At 42.7% G+C, this 26,989-nt stretch overlaps 1 protein-coding gene across 4 annotated transcripts in view; it reads right to left on the reverse strand.

The window, feature by feature from the left end:
• Positions 1-26,989, reverse strand: part of acer3 (alkaline ceramidase 3) — a 287,701-nt gene that overhangs the window by 215,224 nt on the left and 45,488 nt on the right. For all 4 annotated transcript variants that reach the window (XM_073044269.1, XM_073044271.1, XM_073044270.1 and 1 more), the window contains exon 2: positions 17,250-17,360. In XM_073044269.1, coding sequence (XP_072900370.1) covers positions 17,250-17,360 — 111 coding nt within the window. The remainder of the gene's footprint in view (positions 1-17,249; positions 17,361-26,989) is intronic.

Raw genomic sequence — 26,989 nt, forward strand, 5'->3', positions numbered from 1 at the left:
CACCTATCTTCGTATCATCTGCAAACTTTGTCACAAAGCCATCAATTCCATTATCTAAATCACTGACAAACAATGTGAAAGGAGCAGTCCCAATACTGACACTTGAGGAACACAACTAGTCACTGGCAGCCAACCTGAAAGGCTTACTTTACTCCCACTCACTGCCTCCTACCTGTCAGCCATTCTGCTATCCATGCCAGTATCTTTCCTGTACCACCATAGGATCTTATCTTGTTAAGCAGCCTTGCATTTGACAGCTTATCAAATGCCTTACAAACATAGAAAAACCTAGATCACAATACAGGCCCTTTGGCCCACAGAGCTGCGCCAAACATGTCATTACTTTAGAAATTACCTAGACCTACCCACAGCCCTCTATTTTTCTGTGCTTCATATACCTATCCAGGAGTCTCTTAAAATACCTTATTGTTTCCGCCTCTACCACCGCCGCTGGTGGCCCATGCCACACACTCACCACTCTCTTGAGTAAAAAACTTACCCCTGACATCTCCTCTCTACCTACTTCCAAGCACCTTAAAACTGTACCCTCTCATGCTAGCCATTTCAGCCCTGGGAAAAAGCCTCTGACTATCCACACGATCAATGCATCTCATCATCTTATACACAACTATCAGGTCACTTCTCATCCTCCATCACTCCAAAGAGAAAAGGCCAAGTTCACTCAACCTATTCCCATAAGGCATGCTCCCCAATCCAGGCAACATCCTTGTAAATCTCCTCTGCACCCATTCTATGGTTTCCACATCCTTCCTGTAGTGAGGTGATCAGAATTAAGCACAGTACTCCAAGTGGGGTCTGACCAGGGTCCTAAATAGCTGCAACATTACCTCTTGGCTCTTAAACTCAATTCCACAATTGATGAAGGCCAATGTACTGTATGATTTCTTAATCACAGAGTCAACCTGTGCAGCAGTTTTGAGTGTTCTATGGACTTGGACCCCAAGATCTTTCTGATCCTCCACACTGTCATCCAATTAATACTATATTCTGCCATCATATTTGACCTACCAAAATGAACCACTTCACACTTATCTGGGTTGAACTCCATCTGCCACTTCTCAGCCCAGTTTTGCATCCTATCGATGTCCCACTGTAACCTCTGACAGTCCTCCACACTATTCACAACACCCCCAAACCTTGTGTCATCAGCAAATTTACTAACCCATCCTTCCACTTTCTCATCCTGGTCAGTTATAAAAGTCTCAATGAGTAGGGGTCCCAGAACAGATCCCTGAGGCACACCACTGGTTACCGACCTCCATGCAGAATGTGACCAGTCTACAACCACTCTTTGCCTTCTGTGGGCAAGCCAGATCTAGATCCACAAAGCGATATCCCCTTGGATCCCATACCTCCTTACTTTCTTAATAAGGCTTACATAGGGTAGCTTGTCAAATGCCTTGCTGAAATCCATATACACTACATTTACTGCTCTTCCTTCATCAAGGTGTTTAGTCACATCCTCAAAAAATTCAATCAGGCTCGTAAGGCACAACCTGCCCTTGACAAAGCCATGCTGACTATTCCTTATCATATTACACTTCTCCAAATGTTCATAAATCCTGCCTCTCAGGATGTTCTTTATCAACTTACCAACCACTGAAATAAGACTCACTGGTCTATAATTCCCTGGGCTATTTCTGCTCCCTTTCTTGAATAAGAGAACAACATCCACAACCCTCCAATCCTCTGGAACCTCTCCCATCCCCATTGATGATGCAAAGACCATCACCAGAGGCTCAGCAATCTCCTCCCTCACCTCCCACAGTAGCCTGGGGTACATCTCATCTGGTCCCGGCGACTTATCCAACTTGATGCTTTCCAAAAGCTCCAGCACATCCTCTTTCTTAATATCTACATGCTCAAGCTTTTCAGTCCGCTGCAAATCATCACTACAATCACCAAGATCCTTTTCCATAGTGAATACTGAAGTGTTCATTAAATACCTCTGCTATTTCCTCCGGTTCCATATACACTTTCCCACTGTCACACTTGATAAGTTCTATTCTTTCATGTCTTATCCTCTTGCGCTTCACATACTTGTAGAATGCCTTAGGGGTTTCCTTAATCCTACCCGCCAAGGCCTTTTCATGGCCCATTCTGGCTCTCCTAATTTCCTTCTTAAGCTCCTTCCTGTTAGCCTTATAATCTTCTATTTCTTCCGTACCTTTCCCTTAGAACATCTGTTCCCAATTTAAGCTTCCAAGTTCCTGCCTGATAGCCTCATAATTTCCTTTACTCAAATTAAACGCTTTTCTAACTTGTCTGTTCCTATCTCTCTCCAATGCTATTGTAAAAGAGATAGAATTATGATCACTATCTCCAACATGCTCTCCCACTGAGAGATCTGACACCTGACCAGGTTCATTTCCCAATACCAAATCAAGTACAGTCTCTCCTCTTGTAGGTTTATCTGCATATTGTGCCAAGAAACCTTCCTGAACACACCTAATGAACTCCACCCCATCTAAACCCCTCACTCTAGGGAGATGCCAATCAATATTTGGGAAATTAAAATCTCCCACCACAACATCTCTGTTATTGTTACACCTATCCAGGATCTGTTTCCCTATCTGCTCCTCGATATCCCTGTTACTATTGGGCAGCCTATAAAGAATACCCAGTAGAGTTATCGACCCCTTCCTGTTCCTAACCTCCACCCAGAGACTCCGCAGACAATCCCTCCATGACGTCCACCTTTTCTGCAGCCATGACACTATCTCTGATCAACAGTGCCACGCCCCCACCTTTATTGCCTCCTTCCCTGTCTTTTCTGAAACATCTAAAACCCAGCACTTGAAGTAACCATTCCAAGTCAAGTCGTCAAGTCACTTTTTATTGTCATTTCGACCATAACTGCTGGTACAGTACATAGTAAAAATGAGTCAACGTTTTTCAGGGCCATGGTGCTACATGAACAATACAAAAACTGCCCTGCACGTAAACCAACACAAAAACTACACTATACTACAGACCAACCCAGGACTGCATAAAATACACAGACCAGTGCAGGCATAACAATAAATAATAAACAAGACAATAGGCACAGCAGAGGGCAGTAGGTTGGTAGTCTGGTGGGTTGGGGGAAAATCTGTTACGTAAATAAACAGCTGAATGGCGATGTCCAGGATTCCATCCATTTCTGTACTCCCACCGAGTATTTTGTTGCCACAGATGTAGTCCAATTTAATGGCCATTGGAGAGCAGAATGGATGGGAGAGCAGCCGGTTAGGGCTTGCTTTTTTCCTGGCACGGACTCCTGCCCACTCGCCTCGTTTCTGCTTCTTCGCACATCACTTACAACGTCCCCAACTCTGGCCACCGGCATCAGGCGACTCCGAGGACTGCAGGCCTGATTCCCTCAGTAAGCCGAGGTCGCGCAATCTAACCAGCAGATTTTCATGAAGGTTTGTTTTTGGGCAATCTCTGTATTGTGGCTGTATCTGGCGATGGTGGATAGTCGATCTGTTATCCATTGCCCTAAACCCTAATTTTGCCTTAAAATTAAATTTAAAAAAAAATTTTCTGGTAGTAGGCATTATTATCCTCTGTTGCTAAGTGTATTCACAGTCTGAGAGTTTGACTGTCCGGACTTATACTCTTTATACTGTGTGGTGGTTGGTCTGGAGTTGTTGTTTTTTTCTTGTGTTGTGGGGCTTGGGGAGGACACTAAGCTCACTTATCTTCAATTTAGGTGCTTTTTTGTTAAACTCTCTTCCTTTGTAGCATATTGTTATTGTATGCTTAACCTTGCTCTGTATTAATGCTCCTCATTGGGATTTGGGGTTTTTAATTTTGTAAAATGTTTTGAAAAACTAATAAAAAAAAATTTATAAAAAAAAAATTAATTAAATAAAAAAACTAAATTAAAGTAGCACCAGATCCAAAAGGCCACTGCTGCCGTGTGCCGTGCCGCCTCCCGTCCCTGAGCCATCCAAGTCTCCGTAATGGCCACCACATCATAGCTCCAAGTACCTTGAGATGATTGATTTTTGTTTACCACTGCCTTTATAGAACTTATAATTAACTTCCATCCCTTGATCCTCATTTAGTTCAGTCTTGCAAGTTACATTTGGAATAACACTTGGTTAACAAACTGGTATTAGGAGCACATCTTATCCTCTTGCTCTTCACATACTTGTAGAATGCCTTGGGGTTTTCCTTAATTCTGCCCGCCAAGGCCTTCTCATGGTCCCTTCTGACTCACCTAATTTCATTCTTAAGCTCCTTCGTGCTAACTTTATAATCTCCTAGATCACTATCATTACCTAGTTTTCTGAACCTTTCGTAAGCTCTTCTTTTCTCCTTGACTAGATTTACAGCAGCCTTTGTGCACCACAGTTCTTGTACCCTACCATCGTTCCGTATCTCATTGAAACGTGCCTATGCAGAAACCCACACAAATATCCCCTGAATATTTCCACATTTCTTCCGTATGTTTCCGAGTACATCTGTTTCCAATTTAAGCTTCTAAGTTGCTAACTGATAGCCTCATATTTCCCCTTTCTCCAATTAAATGTTTCCCTAACTTGTCTGTTCCTATCCCTCCCCAATGCTATGGTAAAGGAGATAGAATTGTGATCACTATCTCCAAAATGCTCTCCCACTGAAAAACACCTGACCAGGTTCATTTCCCAATACCAGATCAAGTACGGCTTCTCCTCTTGTAGGCTTATCTACATATTGTATCAAGAAACCTTTGGAAAATCCAAGAGAATGACATCCACTGCCTCTCCTTTGTCCACCCTGCTCGTAACGTCCTCTAGAATTCCTAACAGATTTGTCAGGCAAGATTTCCCTTCACAGAAACCATGCAGACTTTGACTTATTTTATCATTAGTCTCCAGGTACCCCAAAACCTCATCCTTAATAATAGACTCCAACACTTTCCCAACCATTGAATTTAGGCTAGCTGGCCTATAATTTCCTTTCATTTGCCTTTCTCACTTCTTGAATTGAATTGAATTTTCTTTATTTCTTACATCCTTCACATACATCAGGAGCAAAAATCTTTATGTTATGTCTCCGTCTGAATGTGCAATGTACAAATAATAGTAATTTGTAATAAGTAGTATGTACAGTTCGATATACAACAGAACAGTCAATAAATATAGCTTTAAAATACAATTGTGTCAGCATGAATCAATCATTCTGACGGCTTAGTGGAAGCTGTCCTGGTTGGTCCTGGCTTTAATACTGCGGTACCATTTCCCGGATAGTAGCAGCTGGAACAGTTTGTGGCTGGGGTGACTCAGGTCCCCGATGATCATTCAGGCCCTTTTAAACATCTGTCTTTGTAAATGTCCTGAAAAGTGGGAAGTTCACGTCCACAGATGTGCTGGGCTGCCCATACCACTCTCTGCAGAGTCCTACAACTGAGTGAAGTACAATTCCCATACCAGGCAGTGATACAGCCAGTCAGCATGCTCTGAATTGTGCCTTAGGATTTGGAAACTCATGCCAAACTTCTTCAACCGTCTGAGGTGAAAGAGGCGCTGTTGTGCTTTTTTCACCACGCAGCCGGTATGTACAGACCACATGAGGTCCTCGGTGATGTGTATACTGAGGAACTTGAAGCTGTTCACCCTCTCAACCCCAGATCCACTGATGTCAATAGGGGTTAGCCTGTCTCTGATCCTCCTCTAGTCACAACCAGCTCCTTTGTTTTTGCAACATTGAGGGAGAGATTGTTTTCTTGACACCACTGTGTTAGGGTGATGACTTCTTCTCTGTAGGCTGTCTCATTATTATTTGCAATAAGGCCAATCAATGTAATATCATCTGCAAATTCAATTAGCAGATCGGAGCTGTGGGTGGCGACACAGCATGGGTGTACAGAGAGTAAAGGAGGGAGATTAGGACACAGCTCTGGGGGGGAAGGGTTCCTGTGTTGAGGGTCAGAGGAGCAGAGGGGAGGAAGCCCACTCTTACCACCTGCCAGCAATCTGACAGGAAGTCCAGATCCAACTGCACAAGGCAGGGTGAAGGCAGAGATCTCTGAGCTTCTTGTCAACCCTGGAGGGAATTATGGTGTTGAATGCTGAACTATAGTCCAAAAACAGCATTCTCACATAAGCATCCCTCCTTTCCAGGTATGCAAGGGCGGTGTGTAGAACTGTGGTTATTGTGTCAGCTATTGATCGGTTGTGTCAGTAGGGGGTCCAGTGTGGGTGGTAGCATGCTGCAGATGTAGTCCTTGAAGACTGAAGTGACATTTACAATCTTCCGGTCCTCCAGGAACATGCCAGAATCAAGTAATTCTTGAAAGATCATAACCAATGTATCCATTACTTCTTCAGCAACCTCACTCAGGACTCTGGGATGTAGTCCATCTGGTCCAGGTGACTTATCCACCTTAATACCTTTCAGTTTGCCTAGCACTTTTTCCTTTGTAATAGCAGTAGCACTCACTCCTGCTCCCCGACACTCATAGACCTCTGGCACAGTGTTAGTGTCTTCCACAGTGAAGACTGATGCAAAGTATTCATTGTTCACCTGCATTTCTTTGTCCCCCATTACTACTTCACCAGCATCATTTTCCAGTGGTCCAATGTCAACTCTCACCTCCCTTTTACTCTTCATATAACTGAAAAAAACACTTTTAGTATCCTGCTTTATATTATTGGCTAGTTTGCCCTCATATTTCATCCTTTCCCTTCTTATTGCTTTTTAGTTGCTTTTTGTTGGATTTTAAAAGCTTTCCAATCATCCAACTTCCCACTCAATTTTTGCTACTTTATATGCCCTTTCCTCGGCTTTTATGCAGTCTTTAACCTTCCTTGTCTGCCACGGTTGCCTAGCCCTGCCATTTGAAAACAATTTCTGTGATTCATATCTATCCTGTGCCTTGTGAACTATTCACAGAAACTTCAGCCACCTCTGCTCTGACATCATTCCCATGCCAGTATCCTCCTCCAATCCACCTGGGCAAGCTCCTCTCTCAATGCCTCTGTTATTCCGTTGAGATTCCGATAGAAACGACTTTTTAATTTTTGTACTACTTATTTAACTATAAATATTGTACTGTATTGCACTGTTCTGCTTTCATGACGTATATTAAACCAGTGATATTAAACCTGACTCTGGTTCTGATTCTGAAATTCACCACTTTCTAGCAAGAGAAATTCCTTGGACATACAGAGATACAAAACATCTAGAGCTGGGTATTGGGAATTTGGCAATTCAACAACCAAAAGACTCCACTCTTGATCATTTGCAGCCAGAAACAAAGGCAAGTACCGCCAGTTACATCTGAGACATGGTGCTAAACTTTTACAGATCATGTAGCACCATAATGTTACGTTGAGGAAATCCTGGAAAGTTTCTCCCTCAATATGTCTCCCAAGTAGTGGTGACAGGACCATTCTGTCATATAAAAGCATGCAGACATGTCAGAAGGTTCACTTGTTGCTCAGACCAAACACCAGAATGAGGAACAAATGTGGTCAAAGTGACTTTGGCCAAGGGATGATTGTTCCTGCCAGACAGGGTGGTTTCAGTATCTCAGAAACTGCACATCTCCTGGGATTTTCTCACTCAATAGTCTTTAGAGTTTACACAGGATGGTGCGAAAAACAAAAACATCCAGTGAACAACAGTTCTGTGGGTGAAAACGCATTGTTAATTAGAGGGGTCAGAGAAGAATGGCTAGACTTGTTTATTTTTATTTTATTAATAAAATATACTTTATTCAAAAATGAAATTATGTACAATAAACTATTCAATGACTCTCAATCCTTTACAGACATTTCCACCATATTCTATACATTTCCACACTTTTTGCCACTCACGTGGCATTCTGTTGTTTCATCTTTACAGACCATTGTTGAGGGGTATACTCCCCACCACCTGACCCCTCCCACTCCCGTGGGCTAGACTCATTTAAACTGACAGAAAGGCAACAGTAACTCAAATAACCAAATAACTGTTGTTATAGCAGTGTGCAGAGGAGTGTCTGAATGCACAACATATCAAACTTGAAGTGGATGGGGTACAGCAGCAGAAGATCATGAGCATGCACTCAGTGGCCACTTTATTTGGTGCAGTAGGCATCTTTGAGAGAGTCTTACTGTGAAAGAAACTAACAGAATGCCAGAAATGTGAAACAGAAGTAAGTGTCATTGCTATTACTAGGGAGAAGGTACCTGGACTGATGACTACATCCCAGAGTTCTGGAAGAGGTAGCTGAAGTGACTATGGATGCATGGAATGATTCTGAAATGGTTCTTGAGGACTGGAAAATTGCAAATATCACTCCACTCTTTAAGAAGGGAGGGAGGCAGAAGAAAGGAAATTACAGGCCAGGTAACCTGACTTTAGTGGTTGAAAAGATGTTGAAGTCTATTATTAAGGATTAGGTTTCAGAGAAATTGGAGGCACATGATAAAAAAGGTCAAAGTCAGCTTGGTTTTCTAAAGGGGAAATATGCCTGGCAAATCTTTTTGGAAGTCTTTGAGGAAATAACAGGCAAGCTAGACAAAAGAGAGTCAATGGATGGTATTTACTTAGATTTTCTAAAGGTCCTTGACAAGGTGCCACACATGAAGCTGCTTAACAATTTAAGAGCCCATGGTATTACAGGAAAGATACGAACATGAAAAGAAGATTGGCTGAATGGCAGGAGGCTACAGGTGGAAATAAAGGAGGCCTTTTCTGGTTGGCTGCCAGTGACTAGGGGGCCTTTTCTGATCTGCTGCAGGGGTCGGTGTTGGGACTGCTTCTTTTCATATTATATGTCAACGATTTGGACGAAGGAATTGATGGCTTTGTGGCCGAGTTTGCAGACAATACAAAAATAGATGGAGGAGCAAGTAGTGTTGAGGAAGCAGGGTGTCAGCAGAAGGACTTAGACTGATTGAGGGAATGGGTAAAGTGGCAGATGGAATATAGTGTAGAGAAGTGCATGGTCACACACTTTGGCAGAAGAAATAATGGCATGGACTAGTTTCTAAATGAGGAGAAAATTCAAAAATCAGAGGAACAAAGTAACTTGGGAGTCCTCATACAGAATTTCCTAAAGGTTAACTTTCAGGTTGAGTCAGTGGTGAGGAAGGCAAATGCAATAGTCAGACTGCACTTGGAGTATTGTGAGCAATTTTGGGCCCTTATCTAAGATGTGTTAACATTGGAGAGGGTCCGGAGGAGGTTCACGAGAATGATCCCAAGAACGAAAGGTTTAACATATGAGGAGAGTTTGTTGGCTCTGGGCCTGGAACTCACTGGTGTTTAGGAGAATGAGGGGGGATCTCATTGAAACCCATCAAATATTGAAAGGTCTGGATCAAGTGGATGTTGAGAAAATGTTTCCTATAGTGGGTGAGTGTAGGAGCAGAGAACACAGATAAGCAGACATTTCTTTAGCCAGCATGTGGTGAATCTGTGGAATTCATTGCCACAAGCAGCTATGCAGGCCATGTCATTAGGTATATTTAAGGCAAAGGTTGATAGGTTCTTCATTAATCAGGGCTCCAAAGGTTAGGAGAAAGGGGTCACGAGGGATAATAAATCAGCCATGATGGAATGGTGGAGCAGACTTGGTGAGCAGAATGGTTTAATTCTGCTCTTATGTTTCATGGTCTAATGAAGTAGTCACTGAGTGTACTGAAGAGGTGATGGGCTTATGTAAGTGAGTGTACATAACATTAGTGTATACACATAGACTGATTGTATTGATATAAAGTGACACTAGGTACAAGAGTTTCTAAAACATAACTGGAAGCATAAGGGAGATAAGGAAAACTATGCAACTGAGAAAGGAAGGACTGCTGTTTTAAGAAACTACAACAGTTTTGTCAGATTTCTACACTCCCTAAACCTGATGTGGTAAGCCAGAACAGACATGGAAATCAAGGGAGACCAACAGAAAACTGAACAACTGAGTTTTATCGACTTACTTAAAAAAGGAAGTTAAGGGCGTAATTAACCACGACAACTGAGATTACAAAAGAAACTCCAACAGTCAATATTTATCTCACAAGTCACCCATTGCCATCTGAACTCTCATAGTTCAAGTCATACAGCATCGAAACAGGTACTAGTTAGCTCAATGCTATTACAACTCAGGGCGTCAGTGTTTAATTCCAACATCATCTTTAAGGAGCTTGTATGTTCATCCTATGAATGCACAAGTTTCTTCCAGCTGCTCCGGTTTTCTTCCAGAAAAGGTGTTAGTAGGTTAATTGGTCATTGTAAATTGTCCTGTTATTAGGCTAAGGTTAAATAAGTTGGTTGCTAGGCAGCACGGCTCATTGAACTGGAAGGAAGTGCTGTACCTCTAAATAAATTTTTAAAAAATAAACACAAGTGCTGGAAGACCTCAGCAGGTCAGGGAGCATCTGTGGAAAGAAATAAAGAGTTGATCTTTCAGGCTGAGACCCTCCATCAGGACTGGAAAGGAAGAGAGAAGAAGCCAGAATAAGGTGGTGGGGATGGGGGGGAGAAGACACTGGAAAGAGAAAGCTAGAAGGTCAAGATGAAGAGAAAGCTAGAAGCCAGGTGAGTAGAAGGTAGGTGGGTAGGCTAATCCCATTTTTCCACAGTTAGCCCATCACTCTCTAAGCCTTAACAAGTAATTTAAAAATGTTGTCAATGTACCTGCCGCAACTATTTCCTCTTGCAAGCTTATTACATACACTGCATATATTCCATATGCTCTCATTATCATGCATTGACCTACACCACGCAAGCCTTCCTCAGGATAGTGCCCTTGACCCAACCATCTTCAGATGCTTTATCAAGTACTTCCCTTCAATCACAAAGATCAGAAGTACAGGTGTGCACTGATGATTACATAATGTTCAGCACAATTTCCAATTATTCAGATAAGGAAGCACTCTACATCCAAATGAAGCGTGATCTGAACAATATCCGGGCCGGCAACGACAAGATCCAAGAGAGAATCCAGCTATCATACATCGATATTCAACGACACTATTGTCACTGAATGCCTGAACATCAATAGCCTAGAGGTTACCATTGACCAGACACTGAGCTGGAGTAGCCATAAGCATAATGTCAGGGGCCGTGACAAACTCATCCTCTACCCCCCAAAAGCTACTCAGCATCTACAAAGATCAAGTTTGGAGTATGATGAAGTGCTCTCCATTTGACTGGATGAGTGCAGCTTCAACAACACACAAGACAGAGCAGCCCACATAGGCATCATCTACAACAATTCATTCACTCCACCGCCAACACACAGTAGCAGCAGTGTGCACCATCTACAGGATGCACTGCATGAAGCAGATCGGAAGATTATAAACCACTGTCCGCAGTGTGCAAAATTTGAAATAGCCAAACTGACAAAAAGCCATTTGAAACAGGATTAGGAGGTGCATGTGGAAAAAATAAAGCAGTGTGAGGTATAGAAGAGCAGGAGAATTTCAGGTCTTTGAGGTCAAGAGACCCAATCTGTCAGCATGGCAACATAGTGGTTGTCACAGTGCTTTACAGTACATGCATTCCGGGTTCATTTCCTGCCACAGCCTATGAGGAGTTTCTATGTTCTCCCCATGACCGTGTTAGTTTACTCTGGGTGCTCCAGTTTCCTCCCAGTCCAAAGACATACTTGGGTGGTAGGTTGATTGTTCATTGTAAATTGTCCCATGATTAGGCTTGGATTAAACTGAGGAAGTACTGGGCAGCATGTGCAAATTTCACACTGTATCTCAATAAATAAAATAAATGACGGAATGAAGGAAAACAAAGCTAAACAAGAGGTAAAACAAAAGGCATATTGGCAAGTTTGACTTCATTAGTTGAAATACTGAGTTTGCAAGCCAGGAAGTATGTTGCAGCTTTATAAAACGCTAGTTAGACAGCATGTGAAGTATTACAATCAGTTCAGGTTGCCCCATTAAAGGAAGCATGTGGAAGCTATGAAGAGGGTCAAGAAGAGGTTTATTAGGATGCTGTCTGCATTAGAGGGCATGTGGTAGAAGTAGAAGTTGAACAAACTCAGGTTGAATTTGCATTGATTTCAGATTGATGGGGCACCACAGTAGCGTAGCAGTTAGAGTAACACTCTTAAGCAACATTGTTATAGCTTGGGTCATCAGAATCTGGAGTAATTTCCGGCGTCCTCTGTAAGAAAGTTGGTGTATGACTTTCCTCCAGGTGCTCCGGTTTCCTCCCACATTCAGTATGCCAGTTGGTATGTTAATTGGCCATTGTAAATTGTCCTGTGATTAGGCTAAGGGTTAAATCAAAGAGCTGCTGGATGAAGAGGCTTGGTGGGCCACAAGAGCCAGTTCTGCGCTGTATCTCTAAATAAATAAATATATAATTTTTTCCCCCAGAGCAGCAGAGAGCAAGGGGAGCTCTGATAGAAGACTGAACTGATAGGCATTGATAGGGTATACAGCCAGAATCCTTCTCCCTAGAATCAAAATGTCTAATACAAGAACATGCATGAGAAATACATGTTCACAAGTATTAGATATTAAGAACATGCACTTAACAAGGATCAGGTTCAAAGGAGATGTGCCGGACAAGTTAATTAATTTATTTTATTATTTTTTTCTTTACACAGAGCGGTGGTTGCTGCCAGGGTTGGTAGTGGAGAAAAATACAATGTAGGGATTCAAGGGCCATCTTAGACAGGCACAAGAATGTATAGAGAATAGAGAGACATGGACATTGTGCAGGCAGAAGTTATTATTTTAATTAGGCATTTAATTGCTAGTTTAATTAGTCTGGTACACCATCGTGAGCCTAAGGGCCTGCTCCTGTGCTGTACTGTTCTATGTTCGAAAAGTTTCAAGGCTCGCTGGGCTACAGGAACTTACAGAAAATTTATATAAGCAGAGGTAAAGTATGGCAGGAGAAAAATATAAATAAAAGGATTAGAACTTTAAATACACAGTTTTTCTCTCGATTTGGAGGTCAATATGAACTGGCAAGTACAGGGATGATGAGTGATTAGGACTTGAATTAAGTAAACCACAAGCTCTGTTTGAATACAACCAATCCAAAAGTAAAGGTCAGCTCCGAGAACATCAAAAAAAATTGAGCTCAGATATACTAGAAGCATTGAGCAAGCATCCTCCAGTGATTGGCTGTAAATTATGAAGATGGAGAGGGAAATCTTCACCACAGAGAGAATATTGGGTTGACAGCTCAGCCCAGGATTAATGTTTAAATTGTCTGCTAAATCACATTGGAAATAATACTGAAGTTTTGAGCCTTCAAAATGTATAAAGCAGAGCAAACTATGTTTGTTTTGGGATTAAAGTGCAGAGCAAAGCCTCAGCATTTGAAACTGGACTAGATTCAAATTCCCTCTTAAAATATTTCTGAATAGCTCTGGATTTCCTGTCTGAGAACATTTGTTTAGAGAATCTGCAAGTGTTACTAAAGGAAAATTTGATTTTAAAAAATCTGAAAATGTTCAGCATGTCAGGCAGCCTCTATGAAACAGGAAATAGGTTAACATTTCAGGTCAATAACATATCAATGAGGAACTGATCTGCTGAAGCTGCAACACGGGACCATATGCTTTTGCACGTAACAGACAAAGCAAAGGGACTTCACGAGGGACGGATCTGATCCAAGAGTTTGCACAAGGAATCAATCTGAATAAAAACGACTTAAGGTGGATGGCAACAGTCTTCTCCCCACCCCTACCTCACAGGTTACTGGAGTCTAAAACTACGGTCATAATTTTAGGCTAAGAGGGGAAAGATTTAAAGGGTTCCCAATGGGCAACTTCTGCATGTGGAGGATGAAGAGTAAATTTAATGAGCTACCAGAGTGAGGAACCGGCATATTGGAGTAAAATTAAAATATTTCTGAAAAGTGTCAAGTTAACTTTGACTCTTACAAGCTAAAGCTAACCCATCCAATTTTAGGACCTGCGTCTTAAGATACAAGGTCCCTGTGTGGAGATCAACTCAGCCTAATGGGCATCAATTTACATGTGAGAAATGGCAAGCAGACTACTCATTGATTTACCCGAAAGGGGACCAACAATGAGAGACCATATAACACATATATTACAAGGATCCAGCCAATCCAATGTTATGTTTAAGAGACGAATATTACAGCAACCAGATGCAGATGGAGAATGCCTTCCCACACACTTAATGATTAAAGATTGTTTAATGTCATTTCCAGTACACGTGTAAAGGAGAATGAAATTATTGTTACTCCGGATCAGATAATAGACACACAAGTATACAAGGTGACTCTGATGGGAAATGATAAAGTAGTGGTGGTTGGGGATGTGGAGGGATGGGTTAGTGGGTGGAGGTGTTGATCAGCCTTACTGCTGATGGACAGTAACTGTTTTTGAGTCTGATGGTCCTGGCATGGATGCTATATAGTCTTCTCCCTGATGGGAGTGGGAAAAACAGTCCGTGAACAGGATCTGCAACAAATAAAGAAACTGGGAGTAAAGAGCCACCTCAGTTGAAGGTGGTTTAGCAACCTGGAGAAATAACAATGAGAAAAGCAAAGGATAAAAACCTGATATCTCCCCTGAACCGAGGAAATGAAAATTGTTTGAAGGTTAGAAACACAAGGGTGAGGTTTCAGGAACAACTAACCTTAAGTCACAATCAGGATCAAGATTTATAACAAAATATTAAAATAAGAGGTTTAGTGATGATCTGGACCTGTGAACAGAGATCCCTCGTATTTAATATGACACCAAGATTGCAAACCATTGTGATCAGTTTCATACAGTTTTTAGAGATAGAGGTTAAAAAATATATATATCAGAGGTCAGGGACTAAAATAGGAGACAGTGGCTCATAAACACGAGATTCTGCAGATGCTGGAAATCCTATTATGTAACACTATTACAGGAAAAAAGGTTCATAAATGAGATGGAAGACCCTGATTACAAATAAGCACATTAACCATTTATTTACAGACAGCAGTATGTGGGCCCTCCTAACTCTACAGCATACTTTCCCAATGATTCCTCAGAACCGATTGCAACCTCAGTGTGGAGAGGAGTCAGTGGAGACAAAGGAAAACCAGCAAGTCTCTCGCACATGCTATTCTTATATCCCCAAGGCTCCAGGAACTGGGCACCGGTGTCATGGCACACAAGTCAACCAATGGGAAAGAGCTACTGCATCTCTTGAACAGGCCAATCAACAACCAACATGACAAAAGCAGCTTTCAACTGGCAAATAAACTAACCTTTCACATCACAAACACACATAAAATGCTGGAGGAACTCAACAGGTTCAGCAGCATCTATGGAGAGGAATAAACAGTCAATGTTTTGGGTCAAGACCCTTCGCCAGTTCAGTGGCTTTTGTCCAATGTTCAGATGAGGAAATGCTTACCTCTTTGCTTGCGGATGACATGTGAGATAGAGATCAGGGAGTGAATTAAGAGTAAAGTGATGCTCTGCTTTCAGGTAATAATGCCAATAAACAATGCTTAGATGAAATACTTAGAAATATTTAAGGGAACATGAGGGGGAACTTCTTCACTCAGAAGGTGGTGAGTGTGAAGTGGGCTGCCAGCAGAAGTGGACGATTTCAACATGCAAGAGAACTTTGGATAGGTACATGGTTGGGGGGCATGGAGGGCTATGGTCCAAGTGCAGATTGATGGGACTAGGCAAAATAACAAATTTGCATGGACTAAATGGGCAGAAAAGCCTGTTTCTGTGCTGTAGTATCCTTTCTTTTCTTTTTACAATATTTTTATTCAGAAGAAAAAACAAGATTTACAGAGTGCAACACATAGATACATCTCAACATAAATTGTGTACATTCATATATTGCAATAAAATTGATCAAAATGTTATAGCATATCACATAAAGGTATACTACTCTGTAATCAAAAATTTAAAGATAGATCATACATCATAAAAGAAATTTTTTATATAAAAAAAGTCAACCCCCTACCAACTACCAAAGAAAAAAGCTGATGGATGATAATGGATAATTAGAAAAAAAACATATTCGCTTAAGAAGAGAAGATAGAAATATACATAAAAGTCTGTGCACTGTTAAACTTTATAAATTGGAAAAGTAATTTAGGAAAGGTCCCCAGATATCATAAAAAGATTGTTTCGAATTTAAGACTGAGCATGGGATCTTCTCTAAATTTAGATAAGACATACTATCATGTAGCCATTGAAGATGTGTAGAAGGGGTAGACTCCTTCCGTATCCTATGACTGAGAAATAAGATGGGTATCCAAGGCATCCAAATAGAAAAAATAGATATTATGGGTGATTCCCTAGTTGTGTCCGATAATAATTAAGCCAGTAAACACAGTCTCATTGGTAGAGTAATATTGGACACCAACAGATGACACTGTGGTCAAACGGAGCAATCATTTTAAAAAAAAGATTCCTGGAGATGCACTCAGTGTTGACTATTCTACATCACTGACACATTTGCAAGGTAACTACAATACTTCCAGTTTTACCTGTCTTCTAAGTTATTGGATGAAATTCAAGTTTAATTGTCAATTCAACCATGCATATGAATGCAGCCAAACAAAGCAGTGTTCCTCTGAGGCCAAGGGCAAAACAGAGTATATATAGTCACACACAGCATAAGGCACATATGGCTCATATAATTATGACGGCAGTAAAATGTACAGTCATAATATTAATATAGCCCAAATCCCTAAGCACCATGGCCGGTAGCTTGATGGCGCACGGGATGACTTCCCTAGAGCCATGTTTCTGTAAGAACAAGCACACAGCTGTTCCCCATCACACGCTAGTGCAGCTGCAGATGAATGGAATCCAGCATTTTGTCCACCAAGTGGACACTGGAGGGCAGCATGACGGGCAGGGCCACCCTCAACCCAGCCCAGCCCACTGCCACGGCACTCCATCTGCAGCATCTCCTCTCCTGAGATGTTGCCACAGGTGATCCTGTGGCATGAAGGCCTGGTCCATGCAACAATCAAGGCCGTGCAGCTCACTCACCATCAGTCTTACCATTAAACCAGTGAACCCAACTTTCAGTGTTCCAACGATGCCCAACATTGTCTTTGGTTGTCTGATGTAAACTCAACAAGAGTAACATCAGAGTGGGGATTGAAAGCATGGTAAGATTCATACTTTGTAGGAAAGGGAAGGAAGAGGAAAGGAATAGAATTGACAATTCACACTCATTACTGAGATGGGGTGATTCTATTTACCTCACTGAACTGAATGGAAAAATCTAATCTTATATCAGCAAATCTACAAGTTTTATCAAGGGTCATTACTGGGGAAGGAAGTATGTATATAAAAAGATTAAACATACCTGCAAGGCCCAAAAATGCAGCCAAGTATCGAGTTTCAAGACCATCTCTCACAGTCTGAATCGCACCATAGACAGGAGGCACAATCATAATCAGGTTACTTACAGTATTCCCTGCAGAATAAAAAGAACAAGGAAGTGAAGACTGGTGCCAGGCAGCCAACACATGCTGCAGTGTTTTGTCTGCCCAGAATTTTGCTGAATTCTGAGTATGACGACTTTGGGTTCCAACTATATAATATTTCAGTGTAGAAAACGGCTCCTTTAGTGACTCAGTGGCCTTATGTGCACAACAGGGTAGTGATCAATACGAAGTGGCGTGAAATCAGCCAAGGGTCCCAAACTTAGCGCCATGTTAGTGATTGAGATTAACGTTAGGCTAGGAGAATGCTCACCCATACCAATTTAAACACGTAAAGTCCACTTATGAATGTTTAGGACATAGTACAGCACAGAACAGGTCCTTTGGCCCACAATGTTGTGCCAACCTATTAAACTATTTTCCCAATCTTATTTGTGCCTGTCTAAGATCCTCTTAAATCTTCCTAATATATATCTGCCTCTGATACTACTCCTGGCAGTGCATTCCATACACCCACCACTCGCTATGTAAAAAAATTGAACTCTGACATTCCCCCCCCCCCCCCCCATACTTTCTTCCAATCACCTTAAAATTCTGTACCCTCGTATTACCCACTTCCACCATGGGAAAAAGTCTCTAGCTGTCCACTCGATTTCTGTCTCTTATGATTATGCACATCTCTGTCAAGTCACCTCACATCCTCTTTCACTTCAGACAAAAAAGTCCTAGCTTGCTCAACCTATCCTCATAAGATGCTGCCTGGATTAGCAGCACATCCTAGTAAATTTCCTCACCCTCTCTGAAACTTCCACATCTTTCCTATTAAGAGACTACCGGTACTAAACACAATCTAAGTGTGGCCTAGCCAGGGTTTTATAAAGCTGCAACATCAACTGCTGTTATATTTCTTCTTCCTCGGTTAACCTTTCTTCTTCTCCCCTACCCCTCCTCCCCCACCCTGCTCCATCTGCCCATCATGCTTCCTTTATAATGAAAGGTTTATATAGTTCCACCTTTCAATCTGTCTCAACACTCCCCCTTCCTGCCTGTAATCCTACCCACCCTCCACAAAATCTGGTTTCATTCATCATCAACCAGCCTCTCCCATCAACCCTCCCTCTCACGTCTTTATACTAGCTATCTTCCCCCACCACTCTCAGTCCTGATGCAGGTCACGAGCCAGAACATTGATTCCTTTGCCTCCACAGATTCTATCTCACCTGCTCAGTTCTTCCACACATTTGTATTTTGCTTTGAAATACGAACAGCTATACTTCATTAGGTGTTTGAGGAGATTTGCTATGTCTCCAAAGACTCTCACAAATTTCTATAGACATACCACAGAGGGCATTCTAACAGGTCGCATCACCAATATGGTAAGAAAGCGCCAATGCACAGGATCAGAAAAAACTGCAGAGCGTTGTAAACTCAGCTAGCTCCATCATGTGCATGAGCCTCCCCACCATTGATGACATCTTTAACAGGCAGAGTTCAAAGTAAATTTATTATCAAAGGACACATGTCACCATATACAACCCTGAAATTCATTTTCTTGCGGGCATACTCAATAAAAAGTAGGTGTCTTTTGTGTGCAAAAGACAACAAACCGAGCAAATACAAAAAAGAAAGAAAGAATAATAATAAATAAGCAATAAATATCGAGAACATGACACAAGGTATTCTTGCAAGTGAGTTCATATCTTCTGGGAACATTTTTATGTTGGGACAAATGAGGTTGAGCGAAGTTATCACCTTGTTGAAGTGCCTAATGGTTTGAGGGGCAGTAACTGTCGAGGGGTAGACAGTGCCTCAAGAAGCCGGTATCCATCACCTTACCATCCAGGACATGCCCTTTTCTCATTACTACTAGCTAGGAGGAGATACTGAAGCCTGAAGTCACACACTCAGCATTTTAGGAACAGCTTCTAACCCTCCACTATCAGATTTCTGAATGGACCATAAACCCACAAACACTACCTCACTTCTTGTTCTTTTTTTTTGCACTTATTTATTTTTACATATTTCTTACCGTAATTTTAGTCATTTTTAATCGTTACACACTGTATTGTGGGCACAACACAAACAAAATTTAAACATATGTCATAAGACCATAAGATATAGGAGCAGAAGTAGGCCATTCCGCCCATCGAATCTGCTCCACCATTCAATCATGGGCTGATCCAATTATTCCAGTCATCCCCACTCCCCTGCCTTCACCCCATACCCTTTGATGCCCTGGCTGATCAAAAACCTATCTCTGCCTTAAATACACCCAATGACTTGGCCTCCAAAGCCGCTTGTAGCAACAAAAATTCCACAGATTTACCACCCTCTGACTAAAGTAATTTTGTCCACATCTCTGTTCTAAATGGACACCTTCAATCCTGAAGTCGTACCCTCTTGTCCTGGACTCCCCTACCATGGGAAATAACTTTGCTATATCTAATCTGTTCGGGCCTTTTAACATTTGGAATGTTTCTATGAGATCCCCCCCCTCATTCTCCTGAACTCCAGGGAATGGAGCCCAAGAGCTGCCACACGTTCCTCAAATGGTAACCCTTTCATTCCTGGAATCATTATCGTGAATCTTCTCTGAAACCTCTCCAATGTCATTATATCCTTTCTAAAATAAGGAGCCTAAAAATGCACATAATACTGTGTGGTCTCACAAGTGCCTTAAAGAGCCTCAACATCACATCCCTGCTTTTATATTCTATACCTCTAGAAATGAATGCCAACATTGCATTTGCCTTCTTCACCACTGACTCAATCTGGAGGTTAACCGTTAGGGTAACCTGCATAAGGACTCCCAAGTCCCTTTGCATCTCTTCATTTTGAATTCTCTCCCCATCTAAATAATAGACTGCCCATTTATTTCTTTCACTAAGGTGCATGGCCATACACTTTCAAACATTGTATTTAATTTCCCCCTTCTTTGCCCATTCCCCTAAACTATCTAAGTCTCTCTGCAGTTTCTGTTTCCTCAACACTACCCACTCCTCCACCTACTTTGTAACATCTGCAAAGTTAGCCACAAATCCATTAATACCGTAGTCCAACTCATTGACACACGTCGTAAAAAGTAACAGTCCCAACACCAACCCCTGTGGAACTCCACTGGTAGCTGGCAGCCAGCCAGAATAGGATCCCTTTATTCCCGCTCTCTGTATTCTGCCAATCAGCCAATGCTCCACCCATGCTAGTAACTCCCCTGTAATTCCATGGGATCTTATCTTGCTAAACAGCCTCATGTGCGGCACCTTATCAAAGGCCTTCTGAAAATCCAAGTACACCACATCTACTGCATCTCCTTTGTCTACCATGCCTGGAATTTCCTCAAAAAATTGCAATAGGTTAGTCAGACAGGATTTTCCTTTCAGGAAATCATGCTGGCTCTGGCCTATCTGTCATGTACCTCCAGGTACTCCGTAATCTCATCCCTAACAATCAATTCCAACAACTTCCCAACCACTGTCAGACTAACAGGTCTATAGTTTCCTTTCTGATGCCTCCCACCCTTCTTAATTAGCGGCGTAACATTTGCAATTTTCCAGTCATCTGGTACATTGCCGGAATCTTTCGATTCTTGAAAGATCATTGTTAATGTCTCCACGATATCTCCAGCTAGTTCCTTCAGAACCTGAGGGTGCATTCCATCAGGTCCAGGAGATTTACCCACCCTCAGACCATTAAGCTTCCTGAGCACCTTCTCAGTCATAATTTTCGCTGCACTGACACTCTTACCTATACTGCAGATGTCTTCCACTGTGAAGACTGACACAAAATACGCATCTGCATCTCTCGTTACAATATCTACAGTGTCATTTCCTATTGGTCCTATATCTATCATTGACTCTCTTTTATCCTTATATACTTAAAAAAGCTTTTAGTATCTTCTTTGATATTAGTCACTAGCGTCCATTCATAATTCATCTTTTCCTTCCGAATGACCTTCCTTCATTTCCTTCTGCACGCTTTTATAAGCTTCCCAATCCTCTATGTTCACACTGACTTTGGTTTCTTTGTATGCCCTCTCTCTTGCTTTTACTTTGGCTCTGACTTCACTTGTCAGACACAGTAGTGTCCTTCTTCCATTCAAAAATGTCTTATCATCTGGAATATATCTGTCTTGCACTTCCCTCATTGTTCTCTGAAATTCTAGCCATTGCTGCTCTGCTATCCTTCCTGCTATTGTCTTTTTCCAGTTAACCTTGACCAGTTCCCCTCTCATGCCAGTATAACTTCCTTTATTCCACTGAAATACCAACCCATTGGAATTTAGTTTCTCCTTCTGATTAGTTCCAAGGGTTTAGATGGGGCAGAGTTTGTTAAGTGTGTCCAGGATGGATTCCTGTCACAGTATGTTGACAGGCCGACTAGGGGGAATGCCATACTAGATCTAGTATTAGGTAACAAACCGGATCAGGTCACAGATCTGTCAGTGGGTGAGCATCTGGGGGACAGTGATCACCGCTCCCTGACCTTTAGCATTATCATGGAAAAGGATAGAATCAGAGAGGACAGGAAAATTTTTAATTGGGGAAGGGCAAATTATGAGGCTATAAGGCTAGAACTTGTGGGTGTGAACTGGGATGATGTTTTTGCTGGGAAATGTACTATGGACATGTGGTCGATGTTTAAGGATCTCTTGCAGGATGTTAGGGATAAATTTGTCCCGGTGAGGAAGATAAAGAATGGTAGGGTGAAGGAACCATGGGTGACAAGTGAAGTGGAAAATCTGGTAAGGTGGAAGAAGGCAGTATACACGAGGTTTAGGAAGCAAGGATCAGATGGGTCTATTGAGGAATATAGGGTAGCAAGAAAGGAGCTTAAGAAGGGGCTGAGAAGAGCAAGAAGGGGGCATGAGAAGGCCTTGGTGAGTAGGGTAAAGGAAAACCCCAAGGCATTCTTCAATTATGTGAAGAACAAAAGGATGACAGGAGTGAAGGTAAGACCGATTAGAGATAAAAGTGGGAAGATGTGCCTGGAGGCTGTGGAAGTGAGCGAGGTCCTCAATGAATACTTCTCTTCGGTATTCACCACTGAGAGGGAACTTGATGACGGTGAGGACAATATGAGTGAGGTTGATGTTCTGGAGCATGTTGATATTAAGGGAGAGGAGGTGTTGGAGTTGTTAAAATACATTAGGACGGATAAGTCCCCAGGGCCTGATGAAGTATTCCCCAGGCTGCTCCACGAGGCAAGGGAAGAGATTGCTGAACCTCTGGCTAGGATCTTTATGTCCTCGTTGTCCACGGGAATGGTACCGGAAGATTGAAGGGAGGCGAATGTTGTCCCCTTGTTCAAAAAAGGTAGTAGGGTTTGTCCAGGTAATTATAGGCCAGTAAGCCTCACGTCTGTGGTGGGAAAGCTCTTGGAAAAGATTCTTAGAGATGGGATCTATAGGCATTTAGAGAATCATGGTCTGATCAGGGACAGTCAGCATGGCTTTGTGAAGGGCAGATCGTGTCTAACAAGCCTGTTAGAGTTCTTTGAGGAGGTGACCAAGCATATAGATGAGGGTAGTGCAGTGGATGTGATCTACATGGATTTTAGTAAGGCATCTGACAAGGTTCCACACGGTAGGCTTATTCAGAAAGTCAGAAGGCATAGGATCCAGGGAAGTTTGGCCAGGTGGGTTCAGAATTGGCTTGCCTGCAGAAGGCAGAGGATCGTGGTGGAGGGAGTACATTCCGATTGGAGGGTTGTGACTAGTGGTGTCCCACAAGGATCTGTTCTGGGCCCTCTGCTTTTTGTGATTTTTATTAATGACTTGGATGAGAGGGTAGAAGGGTGGGCTGGCAAGTTTGCAGACAACATAAAGGTTGGCGGTGTTGCAGATAGTGTAGAGGATTGTCGAAGATTGCAGAGAGACATTGATAGGGTGCAGAAGTGGGCTGAGAAGTGGCAGATGGAGTTCAACCCGGAGAAGGGTGAGGTGGTACACTTTGGAAGGACAAACTCCAAGGCAGAGTACAAAGTAAATGGTAGGATACTTGGTAGTGTGGAGGAGCAGAGGGATCTGGGGTTACATGTCCACAGATCCCTGAAAGTTGCCTCACAGATAGATAGGGTAGTTAAGAAAGCTTATGGGGTGTTAGCTTTCATAAGTCAAGGGATAGAGTTCAAGAGACGCGATGTAATGATGCAGCTCTATAAAACTCTAGTTAGGCCACACTTGGAGTACTGTGTCCAGTTCTGGTCGCCTCACTATAGGAAAGATGTGGAAGCATTGGAAAGAGTACAGAGGAGATTTACCAGGATGCTGCCTGGTTTAGAGAGTATGCATTATGATCAGAGATTAAAGGAGCTAGGGCTTTACTCTTTGGAGAGGAGGAGGATGAGAGGAGACATGATAGAGGTGTACGAGATATTAAGAGGAATAGACAGAGTGGACAGCCAGCGCCTCTTCCCCAGGGCACCACTGCTCAGTACAAGAGGACATGGCTTTAAGGTAAGGGGAGGGAAGTTCAAGGGGGATATTAGAGGAAAGTTTTTCACTCAGAGAGTGGTTGGTGCATGGAATGCACTGCCTGAGTCAGTGGTGGAGGCAGATACACTAGTGAAGTTTAAGAGACTACTAGACAGGTATATGGAGGAATTTAAGATTGGGGGGGGTTATATGGGAGGCAGGGTTTGAGGGTCAGCACAACATTGTGGGCCGAAGGGCCTGTAATGTGCGGTACTATTCTATGTTCTATGTTCTCAAATTTCAAAGTGAACTCGATCATATAGTGATCACTGCTCCCTTAGGGTTCCTTAACCTTAAGCTCTCTTATCACCTCCGGATCATTGCACAACACCCAATCCAGCACAGCTGATCCCCTAGTGGGCTCAACAACAAGCTGTTCTAAAAAGCCATCCCTTAGACATTCAAAAATTCTCTCTTGAGGGCCAGTACTAACCTGGCTTTCTCAATCCACTTTCATGTTAAAATCCCGAATGATTATCATTACATTGCCCTTCTGACACACCTTTTCTATCTCCTGCTGTAATTTGTAATCCACATCCCGGTTGCTGTTTGGAGACCTGTATACAACTGCTATTAGGGTCCTTTTATCCTTGTCATTTCTTAACTCAACCCACAGAGACTCTACACCTTCCAATCCTATGTCATCTCTTTCTAATGATTTAATATTATTTCTTATACACAGGGCCACACCACCCCCTCTGTCTACTAACCTATCTTTCCGATACACCGTAGATCCTTGGATGTTCAGCTCCCAAAGGCAACCATCGTTTAGCCATGTTTCAGAGATGTCATACTTGCCAATCTGTAGCTGAATTTCAAGATCGTCCATTTTATTTTTTATGCTGCGTGCATTCAAATGTAACACTTTCAGTCCAGTTGCTTTCTGTTTTAACTGCACCATGCCTCTATTGCCCTGTAACTCATCCCACTGTATGTGATCATGCCTCATCTCCTGCCTGTCCTTTCTATCATCTCTGTTGCACGTTATCTTTGATTTATTTCTGTTTTCCCCTTCCTCAGCCCTATCACTCCAGTTTCCACACCCCTGCCAAATTAGTTTAAACCCCCCCCCCCCCAACAGCTCTATTAAGCCTGCCTGCTAGGATATTTGACCCCTTTGGGTTCAGGTGTAACCCATCCTTTTTGTACCGATCGTACCTCCCCCAGAAGAGGCCCCAATGATCCAGGAATCTGAAACCCTGCCCCCTACACCAGTCTCTCAGCCACACATTAATATGCCTGATCATGCTATTCGTGCGCTCGTTAGCACATGGCACAGGCAGCAATCCTGAGATTACTACCCTGGAGGTCCTGCTTTCCAGCTTCCTACCCAACTCCCTGAATTCTCTCTTCAGGACCTCATCTCTTTTTCTACCTATGTGTAACATGCTGTAAGGTTTCACTGCCAAGGCTAATGTAATGTTTCACTGCTAATGTAATGGTTTCTCTGTAACAACAACATTTGGGTTATGACTAGAGATAACGGGGCTTTGGAGTGTACGTTATCCAATGGAAGAAATGTTGTCCTTTCTTGTGAGTCTGGAAGAAAGATTTTCACGGTCTTTCATCAGGGAACGATGGAGAGAAGATGCGAATGGAGAGAGTCGGAAGACCACCGGACACAGTGGACTGAGGAGCGAGAGTCCGAGGGCTGGCTATGCTTGGAGGTCGACCGGAACAAATGAACGAACAGTGAGCTCCAAGATGCGTAATAGACTTTTTCCTTATAATGGGCCCTTTTACTTTTTATTTTCTTTATTAACTCTCTATCCAGATTAAGATTTATAAAGTTCAATCATTTAATTGCATATGGTGTCCTGTCAGATATTTTGCAGTGTGGATTTGTAACTGGGCAACACATCGCATAGCATCCACACAAATGAGATTTCTCAGTTTGGTGGGGCCAGAAGTTGCTTTCCCCAGACGAACGCGTGCTGGCCGAGCTTGAGGGTTACAGATGTTTTTGATTCTAACGTGTACCAAGACTTCTTGCTGTTCACCCTCTCCCTTCAGAGTACTCTCACCCGATCCGAGACAACCCGTACCGTGGCACCTGGCAGGCAACACACCATGCGGGTATCTCTATCAGGCTGACAAAACCTCCTGTCTGTTCCCCTCACTATGGAATCCCCTATGACGACCGGAAACCTCATCTTCTTCTCTCCCATCTGCACCACAGAACCAGGCTCAGTGCCAGAGACCCGATCGCCGTGTTTGTCCTCTGTCAGGTCACCCTCCTCAACAGCATCCAAAACAAGATAACAATTACCAAGGGGAATGGCCAGAGGGGTGCTCTCTACTATCTGAGCTCCTTCCATCCCTTCCCTGACAGTCACCCATTTGTCTAACTCCCGCAGCCTCGGGGTGACCAACTCCTTGCACCTCCTATCTATCTCCTGCTCACTTTCTCTTATAGGCTGTAGGTCATCAAGCCGCACCTCCAGATCTCTCAGAAGCTGCATCTCAGTGCACCTGTCATAGATGTGGCCTAGGAATCCCTAGGATTCCCACATCTGACACCCAGAGCAAAGTACTAACCCTACAGACATGCTCTTCCAAAAAAATGCAAAGGGGAAAAAAAATGTAGTCCACCTTCCCACTTACCTCGCCAAAGCCCGAATGAGCCAAAGCCCTACCACACTACCTCAGACTATTCTGTCGATGACCGCTCCTTTGATGACCACTCCACTAATCAGTGTCTCCCTTTTATGCCTGAACCTTCCCAGCTCTCCAACTCACAATTAGTGCGCCTGTTATAGCCTAGTTCCTGCAAAGCTTTCCCCTCTTAAACTTCGCTCCCGAACCTGCTTCTTCACTCCTCTCTCAGAGCTCTCCAACTCACGATTGGTGCACCAGTTACGTCAGTGATAATAAACCTGATCCTGATTCAAATTCCAGCAACTGTGGTCTCTTACATCTCCCTAATCAAATTTCTACAAGGCAGCTTCGGATGAGAGGTCTTAATGTGCCCTTACATCTAAAACAGCTGTCTCTCTTGCAATTGCAAACATGTTGTTGCTGCCGCTGCTTGAGTTGTTCTGCTGAAAATTGTGACTATGTTATGCTGGCACTGGAATAAGTTCATAAGACATAGGAGCAGAATTAGGCCACTTGATCCAGTTTCCTCTGCCATTTCATTGTGGCTAACCATTTTCTCTCTCTGCCCCAATCTCCTGCCTTCTTCTCATA

The sequence above is a fragment of the Hemitrygon akajei genome, chromosome 4 (genome assembly GCF_048418815.1).
Source record: "Hemitrygon akajei chromosome 4, sHemAka1.3, whole genome shotgun sequence".
NCBI classification, from domain to species: Eukaryota; Metazoa; Chordata; class Chondrichthyes; order Myliobatiformes; family Dasyatidae; genus Hemitrygon; species Hemitrygon akajei.